We start from the raw sequence: 23840 nt of genomic DNA, 5'->3' as shown, positions 1-23840 counted from the left end.
TCCAGTAATATGTCTATATTTTTCTTATTTTTAATTTTTCTAAAAATAACTGACAGTTTAAAGTAATAGTGTGAACAATGCATTAGGTGTTTATAGCATATGTAATAGTAAAATATATAATAGTGACACAAGGATGGGAAGGAAGATTTGAGAATATGATGTTATTAGGTCCTTATATACTACAGGTGATGTGGTATAATATTATTATAAGGTGGACTCAAATTATTTAAATATGTATACTGTAAAACCAAAGGTGACCATTAAATAAGATTTAGGAAAAGAGGTATAAATACTAAGTCACTAGGGGAGGTAAAATGGAATCATTAAAAAATACCCAATTAAACAGAAAAAGAGGTAACAAAAAACAAAGAACAAATGGAACAGAAAGCAGCTAGCAAGATGGTAGATATTGATCCAACGATATCAATCCCTTTCAATATGAATGGTGCAAACACACCAGTTAAACACAGACTTCCCTGGTGGTGCAGTGGTTAAGAATCTGCCTACCAATGCAGGGGGTACAGGTTCAAGTCCTGGTCCGGGAAGATCCCACGTGCCGCGGAGCAACTAAGCCCGTGCACCACAACTACTGAGCCTGCACTCTAGAGCCCACAAGCCACAACTACTGAGCCTGCGAGCCACAACTACTGAAGCCCGCGTGCCTAGAGCCCATGCTCAGCAACAAGAGAAGCCACTGCAATGAGAAGCCCGTGTACCGCAACGAAGAGTAACGCTTGCTCACTGCAACTAGAGAAAGCTCGGGGGCAGCAATGAAGACCCAAGGCAGCCAAAAAAAAAAAAAAAAAAAAAGACAGAGACTGTCAAATTGGATTGAAAAGCAAGAACCAACTATATGCTGTCTACAAAAAATTCACTTTAGACACACAGACTTTGATAAGTTCAAAGAAAAGGGACAAAGCTTTATGATGAAACACTAACAACCAAACAAAAGGTGGAGTAGCTGTATTTCAGACAAAGCAGATTTTAGAACAAGGAAGATTATCAGAGACAAAGAGGGACATTACATAATAATAAAGGATTCTTCAAGAAGACATAATCCTAGATGTGTATGCACCTAACGACAGAGTTTCAAAATTCACAAGGCAAAATCTGATAGAGTCTGAAAAAAGAAATAGACGAATCTACAATTACAGTTGAAGACTTTGACACTCCTCTAATTCATAGAGCAAGTAGGCAGAAAATCAGTAAGGATATAGATGACCTAAATAACGCTATCAACCAAACCGACTTAGTGGACATTTATAGAACATTTCAGCAAAGAAAAGCAGATTATATATTCTTCTCACCTGCACATAGATTATTCACCAAGATAGACTATATTCTGTTCCAGAAAACAAGCCTTAACTTATTAAATAAAATAGAAATCATACAATGTGTGTTTTCAGACCATAACAGCATTAATCTAGAAATCAGTAATAGAAACACATCTGGACAATCTCCCAAATGTTTGGAAATTAAACATTATACTTCTAAATTATCCATGGATCAAGTGAAAAGTCTCAAGGGAAACTACTACATCAGGGGTCAGCACACTTTTTCTGTAAAGGGCCAGATGGGAAATATTTTAGGCTTAGTGAGCCATACAATGTCTGTCACAACTAATCATCTCTGCTGTTACAGTGCAATAGCAGCAAAACATAATAAATAAAAGAATGAGTGTGGCTATGCTCTGATAAAACTTCATTTAAAAAACGTACAGTAGGCCATACTTTGCCAAACCCTGAATTAAATGAAAATACATCATATCAAAATTGGCAGAATGCAGCTAAAGCAGCATTTAAAGGAAAATTTCTAACACAAAATACATATACAGTCAATCCTCATTATTTGTGGATTCCTTATTTGCTAATTGCTTACTTGGTAAAATTTATTTTACCAAATAGGTAAAATATTTTACTGAAAATCAATACTTGTCTTTTCATGGTCATTCATGGACACACACAAAGTGGCAAAAAATATGAGCTGCCTGACATGCATGTTTCCAGGTGAATTTGAACAAAGTGATGCTCTGCTTTCTTGTTTCAGCATTCATTCTGTAAACAAGTGGCCTTTTCACAGTCCATCTAGTGCCACATTTTTATACTTTTTGTTGGTAATATCAGTGTTTAAAATGGCCTTCAAATGTAGTGCTCAAGTACAGTCTAATGTTCCCAAGCTTAGGAAACCTGTGATGTGCCTTACAAAGAAAATGTCTGTTAGATAAGCTTCATTCAGGCACAAGTTACAGTGCTGCTGGCTGTGCGTTCAATGTTAATGAATCAAAAACATATCTAAATGAGGTGTCTTTAAACAAAAGCACACATACAACAAGGTTATACTGATTGGTTGAAAGAAATGTTGTGACCAGAGACTTGCAGGAACCTAGCCCTGCATTTCTCCTAGGAGTAGCAATTCAGTACTCACTGATTCAGTGTTCACAGCAACTTTATAGAACAGACCTACTGTGAATAACGAGTATCACTCTATTAGAAAAGAAGAAATCAGTAACCCAAACTTAAACCTTAAGAAACTAGAGAAAGAAGAGCAAATTAAACCCAAAGCAAATGAAAGGAAGGAAATAAATATTAGAGCAGAAACCAATGAAACTGAAAAGAGAAAAACAATAGAGAAAATCAATAAAACAAAAAGCTGCTTCTTTGAAATTATCAATAAAGTGATAAACCTCTATCGAGGCTAATCGGAGAGGGAGAGGCCTCAAACCACCAAAAGGAGTATAAGAAGGACATCACTACTGATCCTACATACATTAATAATAAGGAAATACTATAAACTCTACACCTATAAATTTGATAACTCAGATGAAATGAAACAATTCCCTGAAAGACAAAAACTATCAAAATTCACCCAAGAAGACAAATATATCTTAAAGAGCTCTCTATGTAATAAATAAATAAAATGTATGGCTAAAAATCTTTCCCCCAAGTCTTCAGGCCCAGATGGGTTTCACTGGCAAATTCTACCAGACATTTAAGGAAGAAATGATACTAATTCTCTATAATCTCTCCAAGATCACAGAAGAAGGAGGATACTTCTCAACTCATTTTATGAGGCCAGCATTACACTAATATCAAAGCCAGAGAAAGATACTACAAGAAAAGAAAACCACAAACCAATATGCTTCATGGACAAAGATGTAAAAATCTACAATAAAATATTAGCAACTTGAATCCAGCAATATATTAAAGGGATAAAACATCGTGATCAGTGGGGTGCATCTCAGGAATACAAGGTTGGTTCAACATTCAAAATTAACAAAAGTCACTTACCAGATTAAATGACTCAATAATAAAAAAACACGACCATCTCAATAAATACAGAAAAAGCATTCAACAAAATTCAACATCATGTGTGATAAAAAATCAACAGGGACTTCCCTGGTGGTCCAGCAGTTAAGAATCCACCTTTCAATGCAAGTGATGTGGGTTCAACCCCTGGTCGGGGAACTAAGATCCCACATGCTGCAGGGCAACTGAGCCTGAGCACCACAACTACTGAGCCTGTGTGCCAAAACTAGAGAGCCTGCATGCCGCAACTACTGAGCCTGCATGCTCTGGAGCCCACACACCACAACTAGAGAGAAGCCCATGTACTGCAATGAAGAGCCCGTGCACCGCAACGAAAAGATCCCACTTCCTGCAACTAAGAACTGACACAGCCAAGAAAACCCCCAAAAACAAAAAAAGCCCTCAACAAACCATGAATAGAATGAAACTCCCTCAGTCTAATAAAAGGTATGTATGAAAAATCTACAACTACCATCATTCTTAATGGTAAGACTGAACACTTTCACCCTGAGATCAGAAACAGGGCAAGGATGTCCTCTTCTCACTATTCTACATAGCATAATAGTGGAAGTCCTAGCCAACATAATAATGCAAGAAAAAGAAATAAAATGCATTGTCAAAGAGACAGAGGAACTAACCTAAAAGAGCTCCCAAAGGCTAAACTGGAACAATTTGATAGTATTGGACTATAACCCAAAGAATAAAATACATATCTATGAGTCCCTACTGATAGACATAAATGACTGAATAAATAAATGGGAGAGAAGGGACAAATCTTTCTTACAGAATTCCAAATAATGTATGTAGATACTCCCCTCTCTAGGAGGTGGAGCTTAATTCCCTCTCCTTGAGTGTAGACTGGTCTTAGTGACTCAACTTCCAAAGACCACAGAAAGAACTTCCAAAGAGTATAGAAAGGGGAAAAAAGGAAATTTACAGTGTTCAAGAAACCTGGCAGATACCACCTGAACCAAGTCACTAAGGTCAACATCATCAGCATTAAGTCATGTTGCTATCATGTGCCCTATGATGTGATGTGATGTGACGTGATGAGAAGGGCACTTCACCTCTTCTCCAAAACCCATAACCCCAGTCTAACCAGAGAAAACACCAGACAAACGCAAACTGAGGGACATTCTACAAAATAACTTACCAATACTGCTCGAATATTTCAAGGTTATGAAAAACAAGGAAAGACTAAGGAACTGTCACAGATTAGAAGAGATTAAGGAGATATGATGACTAAATGCAATGTGGGATCTTGGATTGAATTCTGGAACAGAAAAAGGACATAAGTGAAAAAAACCCAGTGAAATTTGAATAAAGTTTATAGTTTGAGTAAATAGTATTTTACCCATGTAAATTCCTTAGTTTCAACAAATGTATCATGCTTATGTTAACATAAGAGGAAGGTGAGTTTCAAAACTCTCTGTACTACCTTTGCAATTTTTCTGAAAATCTAAAATTATTCCAATATAAAGAGTTTATTTTAAAACAAAAATGTCTAGTAGATTCTCATCTCACTCAAACTAGAAGCCACAGTCTCTACAGTGGCCTACAAGGCCCTATATAATCTGATTCCTCTTTTACTACTTCTCAGATCTCATCTATGTTTGTTGAATAAATGAATGAATGACCCTCTAAAACAAAGGAACCCAAATCTGACTAATCATCAGAACCATCTGGGGAACTTTTTAAAATGCAGATTCTAAGGGAATATCTCAGAGATATTTGAATCAGTCTTTCTGGGGTGGGAGGTGGAAATTTAAATCTTTAACAGCACCCCAGACAGTTCTGAGTATCAGTCAGATTTGGAAGATTCTCAAGATGAAAAACACAACGAATTCTCTCATTTGGCTGTCAAATAGCTTCATTAATTGAAAGGAAATAATTATGACTACTTTAACTGAAGAGGAAAACTTAGAGACTCTAAAGTATAAACTATTTGAAATAAAAGTGAATTTTCAAAAGAATAAGTGCATCCCCCTGCTAAGAACAGTGGTTTGCAACTGGGAGCAATTTTGTCCGCCACGGGGCATTTGGCAATGTCTGGAAACATTTTTGGTTGCCATAACTGGGGCAGTGTGCTATTGGTACCTAGGCAGTAGAGGCCAGAGATGCTGCTAAACATCCTATAATGTACAAGACAGCCCACCACAGCAAAGAATATCTAAAATGTCAACAGTGCTGAAGCTGAGAAACTCTCCTCAGAATGACTGATGGCCACTTTTACATAAGGACCCAATCCATCCAACACCTGCTGGAATATCTCCACAGACAGCCTGCTCATTATTCCACATCAATCAATGCACTATTGGGCAGCTTAAAATTTTCCCCCAATTTTTCTTTTGAAAAATTCCAAACATTGTAGAAAAGTTGAAAGAATAACAAACATCCATTTGCTCTTCACTTACACCCATCAAATGTTAACATTTGGCCACATTTGCTTTGCCACACACTATACACATATACACACATGCACACACAGACATGCACAAACACACACACTTTTTTGTTTTGCTGAGCCACTTGAAAATAGCAGACATCATAACACTTCAGCATGCATCTCCTATGTAACCACAGTACCACTATCATACTTAAGGATACAACAATAATTCCAAAATATCATCCTCAAACTTCCCCAGTTGTCCCCAAAATGACTTCTACAGCTTTATAGTTCACCCCACCCTAACCCAAAATCCAATTAAGGTTCACTCCTTGTATTTAATTGTTAGGTTTCTTTTAATCCAGAACAGTCCCCCATTGTTTTTGTCTTCCAGGACATTGTCTGAAGAGTCCTAGCCAGTTATCTTGTAAAATGTCTTCTATTTTTGATTTGTTTCAGTTTCCTCATGGTGTCATTTAACATGTCTCCAGATTTCCTTTCTTTCCTATAAACCAGAAATTAAGTCTTGGCTCGATTAGATTCAGGTAAAATATTTTTGGCAAGAATACTTCATAGATGATGATGTGTATTTCTCATTGCATCACATTAGGAGAAATACAATGTCAGGCTGCCCTGCCATCAGTGATGCTAAGTTTGATCACTGGGTTAGTGTGATGATCATCAAATCTCTGCTCTAAAGGTATACTTCCCATTTGAATTAGAATGTATAAGTATCCTACTTTTTATCAACTTTTACCCCAATAGTTTTAGCATCCACTGATAACCTTTGTCTGAATTAATTATTACAACAGGGGTTAGAAAATGGTGATTTCTGAAGTCTATCATTCCTTCTACGTTTATTAGCTCAGAGTATTCTATAAAGAGCAGAAGAGCTTTCCTTATTCCCTCTACCCCGCCCCCCTTTTTTTGGTGCTTAATACACATTTATTAACTGAATACATTCAATACTGTTGATTTTTCAAATTAGATAAAAAGCATGGGCTGATGAGTTTTATGGAGATATTTCTCAGATTATAAAAACAAATTTTAAACAAGATCTGTGACTACTTAGATGAGAAACTGATTATTACTGTGAGCCAATTTGGGGTCCTGGAGAAAGGGTCATTTCAAGCTAATGGAAGAGTGCCTCTCTTAATAGAGGATAGGAAGCTTCTAGATCGTGGGAATGTCTAGCAGTCATTCATGATATCCGTGTAGACCATATAGTTAGGTAGATTCCAAGCTGGCTGGGCACGCTGGTCCATAGTTCAGTGCCAATTTCCTCTCCCCTCTTTTTCATTATCACTATGGATGCATGGATTTCTATTGTTGTTTAATCAATTCCCTTCATTATTGTTTTTGATGCTCAAATTGACCCAAATTTGGCCAGTGGACACTTCTTGAGACTCCTTCAAGCTGGCTCCTGTGACCTTTTGATATAACTTCATTAGTCTTTGACCACTTCCTATGGACATCTCTGGTTTTAAAAGCTGTTTATATGATATTTATTTGCTGAAATTCCTATAACATCTGTCCATTGGTTTTGGTTCTACTTTTTTCAGGAACAGAACATTTTATTTCTTCCATGTGGAATGTTATGTGACTTAAACACATATTATGGCTGGGTTGGAGCAATTCTGTGAAACCGCTTCACTAACATCACACAAGTATATAAATCATTAATTTAGGCCTACTCATATGCTCACTTCATCCCTAATCCTCACACTTTAGGATGTCTATTACACACACTTATTACTTAATTCAGTTTCTGAAAGCTGCTGAGAGTTTAAAGATTTGTTTCCAAGGTTTCATCAAATTTTCCCATATCAAAATGGCTGCATCAAAGGAGCCGGGTCATAATTTCCTATATATGATCTGGGATAGATTCATGCACTGGTTGGAGCCAGTCCTTGGTACTACTAGAATAACCACTAAGGTATATGAAATACTGTATTACTACTTAAGGGCCGAATTGCACCCAGCATTAGTTATTAAAGTTATCCTAACAATCCTCCAATATTTTCATACAGGTTTTTGCAGTTTATTACAACTTATTTATACATAAAGAGCATGTAAATGCAGATGTGCCTTCCTTCTAGGGTATATCCAATCAGCATTACCTATTACCATATATATTTGCTCAGGCCAGTCAAGAAAAGCCTGATGAGCCTAGAGCAAAAAATGTCCCTGCCCTAATAGATGAACGGTACTCTGTCTTCTAGAATACATAGAGGCAAATAGCAACACTTCAGGAGGGCACAGGAACTCTAGTTTCTCTGTTTGTAGACATATTTCCGGTATCTGACAACTTAATCAGATCATGTTAAATACACAGAATAGTATACTGTTTTATTTATATTTCTTATTCCTTTTCCAGTATGGTCAAAGCACACTGAAGGCAGAAAGAATCCTTATCAAGTGCTTTGTAACTCTGGGCAGGGAGAAGGAAATGGTCACTCACTATAGTACAATAATAATAATAAAATAATTTAAAATAATAAAATGTGACTTTCAAGAACGAAGGTGACAGAACAGGGGAAAAAAAACCTAATGCCTAATTTCTAGGTGATTACATATGGCTTTTCGAATGATGTGAAATTTTGACATTTCTGAATAGTAATAGGAAAAACATAAAACAAATGACAAAGAGAAGACAATGTAAGAGAAATACTAAAGGCAAGAGTAAATCAAATCAGCAGGTCAAGGGAAAAACCACAAAAGTATACCAATCATCCAGAAGGTACCTTTGTTCAGAAGAGGAAGGAAGTCAGGTGCTTTTTCCCGAAAAACCCTTTGAGCATCTTCAGCTTTCATTGATACCTCCTTTGTCTGAACCAGGAAAAAGCCTTTACCAACCAGCTGTGGGAAATAAAATTTCATTTACATTTTAAAATGACCTGAGACTAAAACAATATTTTCCTATTCTACAATTTTTCTGTATAAAATGTAACACAGTGCTCTGATTTTTGTTTTAGTTGTAACTGTAATTAATTCAGAGTGTTTGCTATAAACAAGTTTTCACATACACAAGATTCTTTCTTCCAGATGGGTGGTTCTGATTAAGGATTAGTACTGCCACTCCAATAAAGATGTTAAAAAAAAAGAATTAGTACTGCCTACTGTTACAATTAAGGGTCAAATAAATGTAAATTAGCCCTCAAAATTTTAAACTTTATTAAAAAAATTTTGTTGACTGAAACTAACAGAAGCTTTAGTTTGGTGATACTGTCCAGTGAGAGGAGAATCATTAACTAAAGTATGGTACATTCACAAGATAAAATACCATAGTTTGTTAAATGTAACAAATGATAAAAGGGGGAAAGCTTATATAATACTGTTAATTTTAAAAAGCATGATTCAAATTTATATAGTATAGCACAATAACGCTAGAATACCTTTATGGAGTACTTACTATGTGCCAGGCAGTTTTATGTGTTCTACATGTAAAACACGTTTAATCCTCTCACGAGGCAGGTATTATTATTACTCTCATTTTACAGATGAGAAACTAAAGCACAGAGTGGTTAAGAAATCTGCCCATGGTCACACAACTATTAAGGGACAGAGCTGTGATTTGAACCCAATTAAACTGATTACAGACTAAATAAATTAAAACTATTCCTACAAAGACAATTCAAGGTACAGCACATTATGGATGATTTTTAAACTTATTTCTACTCTTCTTTATTTCTACAGTTCTCTACAATGAGTATACATTAATTTTTAAAATAATTATGAAAGTATTTTTTAAAAATGCAAAGCGATTCAACCAATTAAAGCCTATTGAGTTTTTAATTATAAAAGTAACAAATAGGCTCAATACAGAACATTTATTTTTTTAAACATTTAAAAAATAAAAAACAGAAACAAAGAAATATCAACCAAAGTGCTACCACTCAAAGATGCCACTGCTATATAGGTATACTTCCTTTTTTTTGGCCACGCTGTGTGGCTTGTGGGATCTTAGTCTTAGTTCCCCTAACCAGGGATGGAACTCGTGGCCCCTGCAGTGGAAGCGCGGAGTCCTAACCACTGGACCACCAGGGAAGTCCTGGCATACTTCCTTTTACCCTTCCGGTTTTCGTTTTCCTCCATTACAGAAATAATACATGTTTTATGTAAAATCCATAGGGCTATGAACAAGAAAAGAAAACCCTGCTCCTAATCCACTTCCTAAAAAGAACCACAACTGTCAACATTTTAGTATATATAACTCTCCAGACTTCTCTACTTTAAAAAAAAACAGATACGTAGTATTCTACAAATTTTCACTTACTTGGTTGTGAACATTTTCCAACTATTCTACTATAAAATCAGTTTTAATGGTTGATAGTATTTCATTCTATGGCTACGTTATTCCATACCATTTCATCAAATTGGATTCAAACTCAAATCCTTTTCCAGAGCCCTCAATGCTGCCTCAGAAAAAGAGAAACATCCATAAAAATGTAGCAGAAAATTATATAAACATCACTGCCAGATAATGACTGCAAAGTTACTTAAATTATCAGAAACAATCCCACATCTGTTTCTAATTCTCTAGACTGCCCAATACCTCTCATTTTATAGTCAGACACATAAACTGACAAAAGTAAGATGATTAATTCAAAACACTGTTACCTAAAAACAATGAACTATGAAACTAGTATATTTACTTCGATATTTCACTGCAGACATGTGAAGAGACTCTTTTTCATGAAAATTCTTCTACTTTTAAGCTTTTTTTTTTTTTTTTTTTTTTAGCGGTACGTGGGCCTCTCACTGCTGTGGCCTCTCCCGTTGCGGAGCACAGGCTCCGGACGCGCAGGCCCAGCGGCCATGGCTCACGGGCCCAAATGCCCCGCAACATGTGAGACCTTCCCGGACCGGGGCATGAACGCGTGTCCCCTGCATCAGCAGGCGGACTCCCAACCACTGCGCCACCAGGGAAGCCCCTACTTTTAAAGACTTGAAAATAGAGGTAACTACCCAACTTTAATATATAATAAGTTATATATTAATATACATATACATGTATACATGTATATGTTAATATACAATAAGTTATACAACTTTAAGTTATACAATACTTCCAAACAATTCCAAATACTTTAATTTATCCTGTGCTTATCTGTGATATAGTTAAGAGGCAGCAAGAAATCTGATCTTTAGGTAAGAAAACCGAGGCCTAGTAACTTCTCTTGACTCCTATGGAATGTACTTTCTGGTTTACCCAGTTTTTCTGGACTTCCTACTCTCTCAAGTTTTACACTTCCTACCTTAAAAAATCATTATGATATGTTTAATTTATGAAAACACTATGAAACAAAATTCTGTGCTACTCCTAGGGTTTAACAAAACCAGAGTTAGCAATCACAGTTCCAGTCTAAGCTGTTCTAAGACATTTGTGTTATGATACGAGAAAAGACTCAAGTTTCATTTTTTTCTGTCTCAGCATTAACTAGCTTCTACACATATTTTCCAGGGAACTTGAGCTTCACTTTTAAAAAAATATGTAATCGCTCTCTTGATATGTAACTTACCGGTCTTTCAGCACGCTGTGATACCCTCTTCACATGTACTTAGCATTTTCTTCTTTTTGTTCTCTTAATTCTGTGATTTCAGAATTAGTCAGGATAACTCTAGCCAAAAAGTCCCAGGGTTTTTCCTTCTAGGCTGGAGGGTAGTATCTGCCTTGCCTCCACACACTTTCGGTCACATTCCAGCTCCACCAGGCATTTATCAACTTTCCTTTACCACTGAGACAGCATAATAGCATCATGCTTAAGGGTTAAGACTATGGCCTACAAAGCCAAACTGCCTGGATTTAAATCATGGCTCTGCTACTTACCAGCAAGTGACCTTTTGCAAGTTACTTACCTTCTCTGTGGCTCATTTTTCTTATCTGTATAAAGAGAAACAATGGCACCTATTTCATAGGTTATTCCTGAATTAAGTGAGTTAATTCACTTAAATACTGTACAACAGTCACCTGACGTATAATAAACACTATATTAACTGTTAGCTATTATTATTGTCATCATTTTTGTTACTGTTATTGCTGGATTTTTATTTAAATTATTTTGTAATCCAGAAGGACATCTAAAGAACATCACTCTTCCTGGTCATATTGCAAAAAGTGCACACAACGGTGCCATTTTGTACAACAGATATCAAAAGTTAAAAGGTTAAGGACATCTGATGACTCATGAAGAATGACAGTGTTTGTTTTGATGGCTTTTTTCTTTAAACATACTGTACATTCTTTATGTCCTCTCCTCATTATCTACCAAAAAGGAGTTTAACCTGAATAATTACCTCTCTTGAAAACTGTATGTAGATTTTTTAAAAAATCACCATACAGTATAATGAAAATGTTTACCTCTCAGTTGTTGGATTAACATGTGATTAGATAGCTCAAAGGCCAGAGCACTTTTTCTATATCTCACCAGATCCATAGCACATTTTTATCAGATTGGCATAATCAAGAAAGAAAATATCAAAGTCTTAAGATTATACTTGGCTTCTATTGTTTTTAAAACTGGACCTCAGATATACTTTGTGGATTTCAGACATGGGTTTTCTACATTGTAGAATGTATAAGCTACAGAGAGATGGTCATTTTTCTAGTTTTTTTTTTTTTCTAAAACCGTTCCTTTTGACAGAAGTGTTACAACTTAAAAAAAAATCCATTCAAAGAGAGTTTTCCATTCACCTCTACATTTCTGGAAGTTTGATTTTTAAATTCAAACAGACTCTTTCTGAAGAAAGCCTGATTAATGACTAATCAATACATCCTACTGCTGCCTCCCCACTGGAGGAACTGCTGCTTCTGGAGCCCCTAACCTCCACATCCCCATTTATTTTTCAAGTGAAAGCTGCTATTCAAAGAACACTTCTCTACTCCTGAAAGCACTAAAAGCCCCTGCTCATGAGTCCACAATCTCTGCTGTCGCAGCTGCCACCTCATTGTTTCACACCAACTTCCTCTTCATGGCAATAGGGCAAAGGAAAGTAATGTGGAGGTTGCTCTTAGTCAAAACGGGCTCCAAAAGTTGTATGCCTAAATGCCTTCCCCACACCTTAAACAGTTAAAAACTCCAAATAAATTTCCCCACTAAATAATTATAAAAGGTCACGCTTTACTTTGCAGTACTACTTTTGTGAGCTCCCATGGAAATCAGTTATGATAAAGAATGGAAGTTCTTTGAGGGTAGAGAATTTTGTCTATTTATCTCCACTCCCAGCATATATTTCATCAGCTCTAAACTGCCATCAATTGTAAGATGCATTTCAGAGAAGCAAAACTGTGGAAAACAAAGGTGCATCCTATAATCAATGAAAGATGGTGACAGAGTAACCTGCACATAATGAGTGTTTAACAGATGCTTCCTGAATTGAATTGTTTTTAAAAAGTTTCTTTGGGAAAGTATTTGAGGCCTAAGCAACTAGCTTGCAGATAAATCTGTAGGGGGCAGAGGACTATAATTTAAGGATTGCCTGTATTTCTAATAGCCAATTTGAAAAGAATGGACGCTCTCCAGAAAGTGGTGTGTTTCTATGTAGGTGTATGTCTGTTTCTCTTCTCTCTCTTCTCCTTACCTCATCAATTAGTTTCCTGGCATTTGCGATAGTATAATCACCAGCAAATAATACCACTAAGCATGACTCATCACTGTTCTTCTGTCTCTGACCCCGGGACACTGGAACGATACTTCTACTGGCTTCTGTGGAAAGGCGGACAGCTTTGAGCTCTTCGGTAGTAGGTAGAGGAACATGGTCCTGAATGACAGCATCTTCTGGAAGAAGGCTCCAATTGAGTTCTCCTGACACAGGTGTAAAGTCATGAATGTTACTCCAGGTATTATTGAAGATACTGAGCCCTGCATCTTTGAACTGGAAAGCTAATTCAGGGTAGTACCATTGAAAACAGCCAAACTTGATATTCGTGGAAGACTCAATAATGGGCTGAGTGGCACAGCACAAAAAGACTTCCAGCTTTCTACAATCCCGCACACGAAACTGTTGGCAGGCTAATGCACACTTGCAATCTCTGCAATTCCGGAAAAACACACTGCCTTTCACCGGTCCCAGAAAAATGACACAGTTAGTACAGTCATCAATAGTAACTGTAGCAGAGTGATCAAAAATATAGATGTTACAGTTCTCACAGTCTTGAATGAGAAACTGTTGTCCTGCCACTTTCCCAGGTAAGCGACCTACTGTTTCATCCTTCAGTCCACTGAACATGTAGTCTTTCGGATCAACCTGCAGGAACAAAACACAGACCTTGAGTATTATTGACATTATTCAGCAAACATTAATTGTCTATTGGGAGTCAGGAACGATTTTTATTGCTAAAATAATGTTCCAACTCTTACTGACTTTGCGACATAATAAGAAAATGAGCAGGACAAAAAACTTTTTAAAAATAAATACATAAAAGGCATGAGGGGAAGAAAGGGAGAGGAAACTGTTATAGATAAAGAAAGACTCAGGACATACCAACCAAATGATGTGTGGACATTGTTGGATCCTGTTTTAACATATCAACTGTAAAAGTACATTTTGGAAACAATTGGGGAAATTCTCATACATACACACAGCATACTGGATGATATTAAGGAATATTTCAGCTTTGAGTCTTTTCTTTTTCTGATGCTTCACTTTTAAAAAACTTCTGTGTCTTTAAAACTTCTGAACTTGGAAATACACCCAGATAGGAATATGTTTCTCTATCTTTCCATAAATTGATGCCTAGGTCTTAGTTTCTAAACCCTGACTGATTTCTGCAATATGCTACAGAAAATGGAAGCACCTGAAGGCCCAAGAATCACTATATGTCAGAATTTGCATCTACAAATTTGATTGAAACATTTACTGAGCTACTTCTACAATGTAAAATTTTCAAATTTCACCATTTCCATCTTTAGGCATTTTAAACTAAAGCTCACAGAATCTTTTGCACAGTGTGTCTGGAATCTGTTACATTATTTTTTAAATTTTAGCTGACCTCTCAAAATATAGTCATTAAAAGACCATTTTGATTTTTCTAAATTACTTTTAAATCTACTTGCACTGTCTTAACCTCTTTGTGAATATTAAATTTCATACAAAACTATTCATGTACCAGAAACAGGCTCCCATAGGTACAGTACACAAAAACTTGATTATTTACAAAGGATAATTTAATCATCTTAATCGTTAGCAAACTAGCTTAAAGTGACTTATTCAGTATTACACAACAAATGTTGTACTCATCAGTTTTACACAATGTACTAGAAGTAGTATTGGTCTGTAGCATGAGCAATAAAAGACACAGTTAGTACAGTCATCAATAGTAACTGTAGCAGAGTGATCAAAAATATAGATGTTACAGTTTTCTAGTCTCAATTTTGTCACCTATGAGCAACATGAATGAAAAAGGCACTTTAACTTTCTAGATCTTCATTCAGCCATTCAGCCATTTGAACACCCAATAGGAGCCAGACATTGTTTTAAGCACCAAAATGAATATGACCAACTCTTTCCATAAAAGAAGTGAACACTAACCTAAACAAATGATTTTAAAACCACCTGGCTGTGTAATGAGAGATGCTCAGAATATTCTGGAAATACAGAGGAGGGACACCAGGCGCAGGGGAGGTAGGGGTGTAAGACTTCCTGTGCAAAGTGAGAATGAATAAGCTGAAGTTCACCAGGTAAAAGGGGTAGGAGTAAAGGATCCTCCCTTCCCACATCAGGCAAAAGTGAAAGAATGAAATAAAATAAAACTCTTCAGGGAGTGTGAGGAAAAGTGAACGTGGTTTGGTGTTACCAGTGATACTGCAATGGGAGCAAATGAAGCTGGAGAGGTAGGCAGGGGCCATATTATGAAGCTTGGAAGTTCTCCGTGGACAAAGGGGTACCACAGAATGATTTAAATAAGCAAAATTTACATTTTAGGAAGATTGTTCTGGTAAGAATAATGACAAGTGGCGTGTGAATCGGAGAGGCAGTTGCAGTCATCCAGAAAGGGCTGGAACTAGAGCAGTGGTTAGCAGGGAAGAGGAAGATGGAATGAATTTGAGAAATACTGAGGAAGGAGAATCAGACGATTTAGTAATTCAATGGCTGTAGGAGGTAAGGCAGAAGGATGGGTCAAAAATGATTCCTAGTTATCTAGTCCAGTATTTTTCAACCTTTTTGACTACAATTCACATTAGTACATTCTCCAGCACAGCCCAGTACACGTATTTATGAGTATTTGTACATGTACACATACCAATGAAAGAAAAGTTTCACAAAATAATACTTACCCTTATTTTGTGTTAAACCCCAAATATTTTCTATTATCCCACCCACAGGTTTGAAGAAACACTGCTCTGGTTTATGTGATTGGATGTTGGTAGTGCCACACACCAAAAAAAAAAAAAAAAAAAGAAAATATAAGAGGCAGCACAGGTTTAATGTGGGAAGAGGTGTTCAAGCTATTCCATTTCTAGGATTTTACAGATGACACACATATATAAAGGTACAGTGTTCCAGTTTGGGCTCTATCAAGATACTGAACTAGCATAGTGGCTGGCTCCCGATTATCCAAGATCAATCTCAAATGGACCAAGTAAGAAAAACACCAAGAAAAGGGGAAACTATGAGACACCCCTGTGGTGGGTGTGGGAACAGAAAACAGAAAAGGAAACTCAGATTTCTTCTATTGCTTCTCCCCTTCCCAAATCTTGAGACAACAATGCTTCCCGTACACCTGCTAGGACTCAGACCTCTGGTCCAGATTTCCCTGGGAGCAAATTCCGGGCAGGGCAGAAATCCTGTGCTGGCGAAGAGCTGAGAAAAATGGGTGGGGATTAATTTTGACAGTGGTTCAGGACCTCTCCAAATCCTCAGAACTGGCAACTTAAAATCTAAGGAGTTTCTTCTAATGCTGCTTCTCAAGTATTGATTGGTCAAGTGAACCAAAAAAAAAAAAAAAATCAACAAGGATCTAGGAGATCAAACCACACAATGAATAAGTTTGAGTTCTGCACACAACTAGTAGAGTATACTCACATTTTTTCTCAAGCACACATTGAAGGATTTTTAAAAAAATCATGTACTAGTACTAGATCATAAAGAAAGCCTCAACAAATTTTAAATATTAGATAAGTTACAGATTATTATATGCGACCAAGACGCAATTAAATTAGAAGTTAATAACAAAAGATACTTTAAAAAATCCTTGCCTATTTGAAAATTTTAAAAACACAGTGCTGGACGAGGGGAAGATGGCGGAAGAGTAAGATGCAGAGATCACCTTCCTCCCCACAGATACACCAGAAATACATCTACACGTGGAACAACTCCTACAGAACACCTACTGAATGCTGTCAGAAGACCTCAGACCTCCCCAAAGGCAAGAAACTCCCCACGTACCTGGGTAGGGCAAAAGAAAAAAAGAAAAAACAGAGACAAAATAATAGGGACGGGACCTGCACCAGTGGGAGGGAGCTGTGAAGGAGGAAAGGTTTCCACACACTAGGAGCCCCTTCACGGGCGGAGACTGCAGGTGGCGGAGGGGGGAAGCTTCGGGGCCGCGGAGGAGAGCACAGCAAAAGGGGTGCGGAGGGCAAAGCGGAGAGATTCCCACACAGAGGATCGGTGCCGACCGGCACTCACCAGCCCGAGAGGCTTGTCTGCTCACCCGCCGGGGCGGGCGGGGCTGGGAGCTGAGGCTCGGGCTTTGGTCGGAGCACCGGGAGAGGACTGGGGTTGGCGGCCTGAACACAGCCTGAAGGGGTTAGTGCACCACAGTTAGCCAAGAGGAAGTCCGGGAAAAGGTCTGGAGCTGCCGAAGAAGCAAGAGACTTTTTCTTCCCTCTTTGTTTCCTGGTGCGCGAGGAGAGGGGATTAAGAGCGCTGCTTAAAGGAGCTCCAGAGACGGGCGCGAGCCGCGGCTAAAAGCGCGGACCCCAGAGACGGGCAGGAGACGCTAAGGCTGCTGCTGCCGCCACCAAAAAGCCTGTGTGCGAGCACAGGTCACTATCCACACCCCCCTTCCGGGGAGTCTGTGCAGCCCGCCACTACCAGGTTCCCGGGATCCAGGAACAACTTCCCCGGGAGAACGCACGCCGGCCTCTGACGCCGCAGGCTCGCCCCGCACTCTGTGCCCCTCCCTCCCCCCGGCCTGAGTATGCCAGAGCCCCCGAATCAGCAGCTCCTTTAACCCCGCCCTTTCTGAGTGAAAAACAGACGCCCTCCGGCGACCTAAACGCAGAGGCGGGACCAAATCCAAAGCTGAGCCCCGGGAGCTGTGAGAACAAACAAGAGAAAGGGAAATCTCTCCCAGCAGCCTCAGAAGCAGCGGATTAAAGCTCCACAATCAACTTGATGATTGAGGAGGTGGACATTGAGAGCAAGATTTATGATTTTTTCCCCTTTTCCTCTTTTTGTGAGTGTGTATGTGTATGCTTCTGTATGAGATTTTGTCTGTATAGCTTTGCTTCCACCATTTGTCCTAAGGATCTATCCGTCCATTTTTTGTTTTTAATTTTTTTAATAATTATTTTTTACTTTAATAACTTTATATTTTACTTTATCTTCTTTCTTTATTTTTTCCTTCCTTCCCTCCTTCCTTCCTTCCTCCCACCGTCCCTCCCTCCCTCCTTTCTTTCTTTCCTTCTTTCCTTCCTTTCTTCTTTCTTCCTTCCTTCCTTCCTTTCTTTCTTCCTACTTCTACTAATTCTTCCTCTCTACTTTTTCTCCCTTTTACTCTGAGCCTTGTGGATGAAAGGCTCTTGGTGCTGCAGCCAGGAATCAGTGCTGTGCCTCTGAGGTGGGAGAGCCAACTTCAGGACACTGGCCAACAAGAGACCTCCCAGCTCCACATAATATCAAATGGAGAAAATCTCCCAGAGATCTCCATCTCAACGGCAGCACAAGCTTCACTCAAGGATCAGCAAGCTACAGTGCTGGACACCTTATGCCAAACAACTAGCAAAAGAGGAACATAACCCCACCCATTAGCAGAGAGGCTGCCTAAAATCATAATAAGTCCAGAGACACCCCAAAACACACCACCAGACGTGGACCTGCCCACCAGAGAGACAAGATCCAGCCTCATCCACCAGAACACAGGCACTAGTCCCCTCCACCAGGAAGCCTACACAACCCACTGAACCAACCTTAGCCACTGGGGACAGGCACCAAAAACAACGGGAACTACGAACCTGCAGCCTGCAAAAAGGAGACCCCAAACACAGTAAGATAAGCAAAATGAGAACACAGAAAAACACACAGAAGATGAAGGAGCAAGATAAAAACCCACCAGACCTAACAAATGAAGAGGAAATAGGCAGTCTACCTGAAAAAGAATTCAGAATAATGATAGTAAAGATGACCCAAAATCTTGGAAATAGAATGGAAAAAATGCAAGAAACATTTAACAAGGACCTCAAAGAAGTAAAGATGAAACAAACAACGATGAACAAGACAATAAATGAAATGAAAAATACTCTAAATGGGATCAATAGCAGAATAACTGTGGCAGAAGAATGGATAAGTGACCTGGAAGATAAAATAGTGGAAATAACTACTGCAGAGCAGAATAAAGAAAAAAGAATGAAAAGAACTGAGGACAGTCTCAGAGACCTCTGGGACAACATTAAATGCACCAACATTCGAATTATAGGGGTTCCAGAAGAAGAAGAGAAAAAGAAAGGGACTGAGAAAATATTTGAAGAGATTATAGTTGAAAACTTCTCTAATATGGGAAAAGAAATAGTTAATCAAGTCCAGGAAGCACAGAGAGTCCCATACAGGATAAATCCAAGGAGAAATACGCCAAGACACATGTTAATCAAACTGTGAAAAATTAAATACAAAGAAAGCATATTAAAAGCAGCAAGGGAAAAACAACAAATAACACATAAGGGAATCCCCATAAGGTTAACAGCTGATCTCTCAGCAGAAACTCTGCAAGCCAGAAGGGAGTGGCAGGACATATTTAAAGTGATGAAGGAGAAAAACCTGCAACCAAGATTACACTACCCAGCAAGGATCTCATTCAGATTTGATGGAGAAATTAAAACCTTAACAGACAAGCAAAAGCTGAGAGAGTTCAGCACCACCAAACCAGCTTTAGAACAAATGCTAAAGGAACTTCTCTAGGCAAGAACCACAGGAGAAGGAAAAGACCTACAATAACGAACCCAAAACAATTTAGAAAACGGGAATAGGAACATACATATCGATAATTACCTTAAATGTAAATGGACTAAATGCTCCCACCAAAAGACACAGATTGGCTGAATGGATACAAAAATAAGACCCTTATATATGCTGTCTACAAGAGACCCACTTCAGACCTAGAGACACATACAGACTGAAAGTAAGGGGATGGAAAAAGATATTCCATGTAAATGGAAACCAAAAGAAAGCTGGAGTAGCAATTCTCATATCAGACAAAATAGACTTTAAAATAATGACTCTTATAAGACATAAAGAAGGACACTACATAATGATCAAGAGATCGATCCAAGAAGAAGATATAACAATTGTAAATATTTATGCACCTCAATACATAAGGCAAATACTAACAGCCATAAAAGGGGAAATCGACAGTAACACATTCATAGTAGGGGACTTTAACACCCCACTTTCACCCATGGACAGATGATCCAAAATGAAACTAAGTAAGGAAACACAAGCTTTAAATGATACATTAAACAAGATGGACTTAATTGATATTTATAGGATATTCCATCCAAAAACAACAGAATACACATTTTTCTCAAGTGCTCATGGAAGATTCTCCAGGATAGATCATATCTTGGGTAACAAATGAAGCCTTGGTAAATTTAAGAAAATTGAAATTGTATCAAGTATCTTTTCTGACCACAACGCTATGAGACTGGATATCAATTACAGGAAAAGATCTGTAAACAATACAAACACATGGAGGCTAAACAATACACTACTTAGTAACGAAGTGATCAGTGAAGAAATCAAAGAGGAAATAAAAAAATACCTAGAAACAAATGACAGTGGAGACACAACGACCCAAAACCTATGGGATGCAGCAAAAGCAGTTCTAAGAGGGAAGTTTATAGCAATACAAGCCCACCTTAAGAAACAGGAAACATCTCGAATAAACAACCTAACTGGGCTTCCCTGGTGGCGCAGTGGTTGAGGGTCTGCCTGCTGATGCAGGGGACACGGGTTCACGCCCCGGTCTGGGAGGATCCCACATGCCGTGGAGCGGCTGGGCCAGTGAGCCATGGCCACTGAGCCTGCGCATCTGGAGCCTGTGCTCCACAACGGGAGAGGCCACAACAGTGAGAGGCCCGCGTACCGCAAAAAAAAAAAAAAAAAAAATAGAGAGAGAAAAACAACAACTATATACCAACAAGTTAAAAAACATTTTGTCCATGAAATGAATGCATCTCTTAAAAAATAACTTACCACAGCGAATTTGAGAAGTTAAAAGCTTAAATAAAAAGCTATTACTACTAAAGAAATAGAAGCAGTGGCTAAAGTGTTCCCACAAAGAAAACACAAGACTCTGATGGTTTTATAAGCAGATTCTAGTTTTATTCATCCCAGTTTTATGCAAACCTTTAAAGACAATAGAAAAAGAAGCAACAGTCCTAATTCATGCTACTAGTCTGTCCAGCAAGAAATAAGAAAAACAAAGACATAAACAAAAGAAAATTTTAGGTCCATTTCACTCATGCCTATAGATGTTTTGAAAAAATTGTCAATTAAATCAATCCTAGAAGAAGAGAAAGCACCACAACCAAGTTGGATTTGTCGCAGGTTGTGTAAAAATGGTTCATCATTAGAAAACCTTTCAATGTAAGTCACTACTATGTGATATCAACTCACATTTTAGTCCTAACTCTTATCACCCTGCTATGGGAACTTTATTCTTCAGTATATCTGACACACTTGCTGTAACTTGTCTATGCCCTCTGATTCTCCTTTGCCCAGAAGGCTTTCTCCTAGTTCTTATACTTGCCCACCTGTCACACTTTTCCTGTGATGCTTTCCAGTTCCTTCAACCAGAAGCCTGCTCTCCTTTTTCTGAGTACCTACATTACATTAAATACCAATCTACATCCCCTTATGTATCTAAAACTTTGGACTTGAATCCTATAACCAATCTATTTAAAACAGAAACACCTCCTCCAATAATATTACCCCTTTACCCTTCTTTATTTTTCTCCAAAGCACTTAGCTTCTTTTTATCACACCATATATGAACTGTATTTATTGTCAGTCTCCCCGCTGCCCTCCATTAGAACATAAACTACATGAGCGAAGGGATTATCTGTTTTGTTCACCCGTTTTCCCCAGCACTTAGAACAGTGCCTGGCACCATAGAGGCCCTGCACACATACTTATTGAACCCATTTTAACTACTTAATCTTCATTACCTCAGAGTATAACCAGAAGTAGGTGGTCTCCAGGTATCTCTTGAATAAACAAATATGAAGCATAACTGAGATTGATGATTATACACTTCTCCACACCCCATCTCTCTACTTCATCCCCAAAGAAGACAGACTCTGAAATGTATTTTTAGGGACATTCACTTAGGTCACTGTTCAAGTTGGCCAACTTCTGAGTAGGAAGATAATTATACACAAAGCCAGGCAGAGGCACTCCTTTTAATGTCAGTCCTGGGTCTCTCCATTTTACATACTCTTCTGTCCCTACCTGCAGTAAAAGGAGGCTGAGGCTGCCTTCCACTTGGTAGAGCCAGTGGAAGGGGATGGGAATGTGGTCATGGAGTAGGCTAATGGGATCTTGATCGACTCAGGAACATGCAAGAGTGGTTTAAGTTGGTTCTGCTTTAGGCCTTAAGGAGGATAAAAAACGTTCTCTGATCTTCTTCAGCTTGTCTTCTCAGCACCAGTCTACCTCCCACAGTGGGAGTGAGACGATCTAGAGTGCCACCAATAGGTTTTTTGGAAAAGGAGTCCAGGAGTTGGCCTGTCTCTACCAAGGCCTCAAACTCAATGAGCAAGGGGAATCTTCAAGCTTCAGTTTATGGTTTCTCTCACTGTACCAGAAACTCCTTAAAAATTGTACGTGCTCTCAGTGAAGGCGGAAGATGGCGGAAGAGTAAGACGCGGAGATCACCTTCCTCCCCACAGATACACCAGAAATACATATACACGTGGAACAACTCCTACAGAACACCTACTGAAGGCTGGCAGAAGACCTCAGACCTCCCAAAAGGCAAGAAACTCCCCACGTACATGGGTAGGGCAAAAGAAAAAACAGAGACAAAAGAATAGGGACGGGACCTGCACCAGTGGGAGGGAGCTGTGAAGGAGGAAAAGTTTCCACACACTAGGAAGCCCCTTCGCGGGCGGAGACTGCGGGAGGCGGAGGGGGGAGCTTCGAAGCTGCGGAGGACTGCACAGCAACGGGTGCGGAGGGCAAAGCGGGGAGATTCCCGCACAGAGGATCGGTGCCGACCGGCACTCACCAGCCCGAGAGGCTTGTCTGCTCACCCGCCGGGGCGGGCGGGGCTGCGAGCTGAGGCCGGAGCGCAGGGAGAGGACTGGGGTTGGCGGCTTGAACATAGCCTGAAGGGGTTAGTGCACCACAGCTAGCCGGGAGGGAGTCCGGGGAAAAGCCTGCACCTGCCGAAGAGGCAGGAGACTTTTCCTTCCCTCTTTGTTTCCTGGGGCGTGAGGAGAGGGGTTTAAGAACGCTGCTTAAAGGAACTCCAGAGACGGGCGCGAGCCGCGGCTGAAAGCGCGGAATCCAGAGACGGGCGCGAGCCGCGGCTGAAAGCGCGGAATCCAGAGACGGGCGCAAGCCGCGGCTAAAAGCGCGGACCCCAGAGCCGGGCGGGAGACGTTAAGGCTGCTGCTGCCGCCACCGAGGGGCCTGTGTGCAGGCACAGGTCACTCTCCACACCCCTCTTCCGCGGAGCCTGTGCAGCCCGCCACTGCCAGGTTCCCGGGATCCAGGGACAACTTCCCCGGGACAGCGCACAGCGCGCCTCAGGCTGGTGCAAAGTCACGCCGGCCTTTGCCACCGCAGGCCCGCCCCGCACTCTGTGCCCCTCCGTCCCCGCCGGCCTGAGTGCGCCAGAGCCCCCAATCAGCGGCTCTTTTAACCCCATCCTGTCTGAGCAAAAAACAGACGCCCTCCAGCGATCTACACGCAGTGGCAGGGCC

The 23840-nt window shown here is 39.4% G+C and overlaps 1 protein-coding gene across 1 annotated transcript in view; it reads right to left on the bottom strand.

The window, feature by feature from the left end:
* The window catches only part of RP2 (RP2 activator of ARL3 GTPase), a 50347-nt gene that overhangs the window by 10532 nt on the left and 15975 nt on the right, over positions 1-23840 (bottom strand). The window contains exons 2-3 of the mRNA XM_082864237.1: positions 13273-13938; positions 8436-8550 (exon numbers count right to left, since the gene is read on the bottom strand). Of these exons, the coding sequence (XP_082720363.1) occupies positions 8436-8550; positions 13273-13938 (781 nt within the window). The remainder of the gene's footprint in view (positions 1-8435; positions 8551-13272; positions 13939-23840) is intronic.

This window comes from Leucopleurus acutus, assembly GCF_964270905.1.
Source record: "Leucopleurus acutus genome assembly, chromosome: X".
NCBI classification, from domain to species: Eukaryota; Metazoa; Chordata; class Mammalia; order Artiodactyla; family Delphinidae; genus Leucopleurus; species Leucopleurus acutus.
This window is presented reverse-complemented; position numbering and strand designations above follow the sequence as displayed.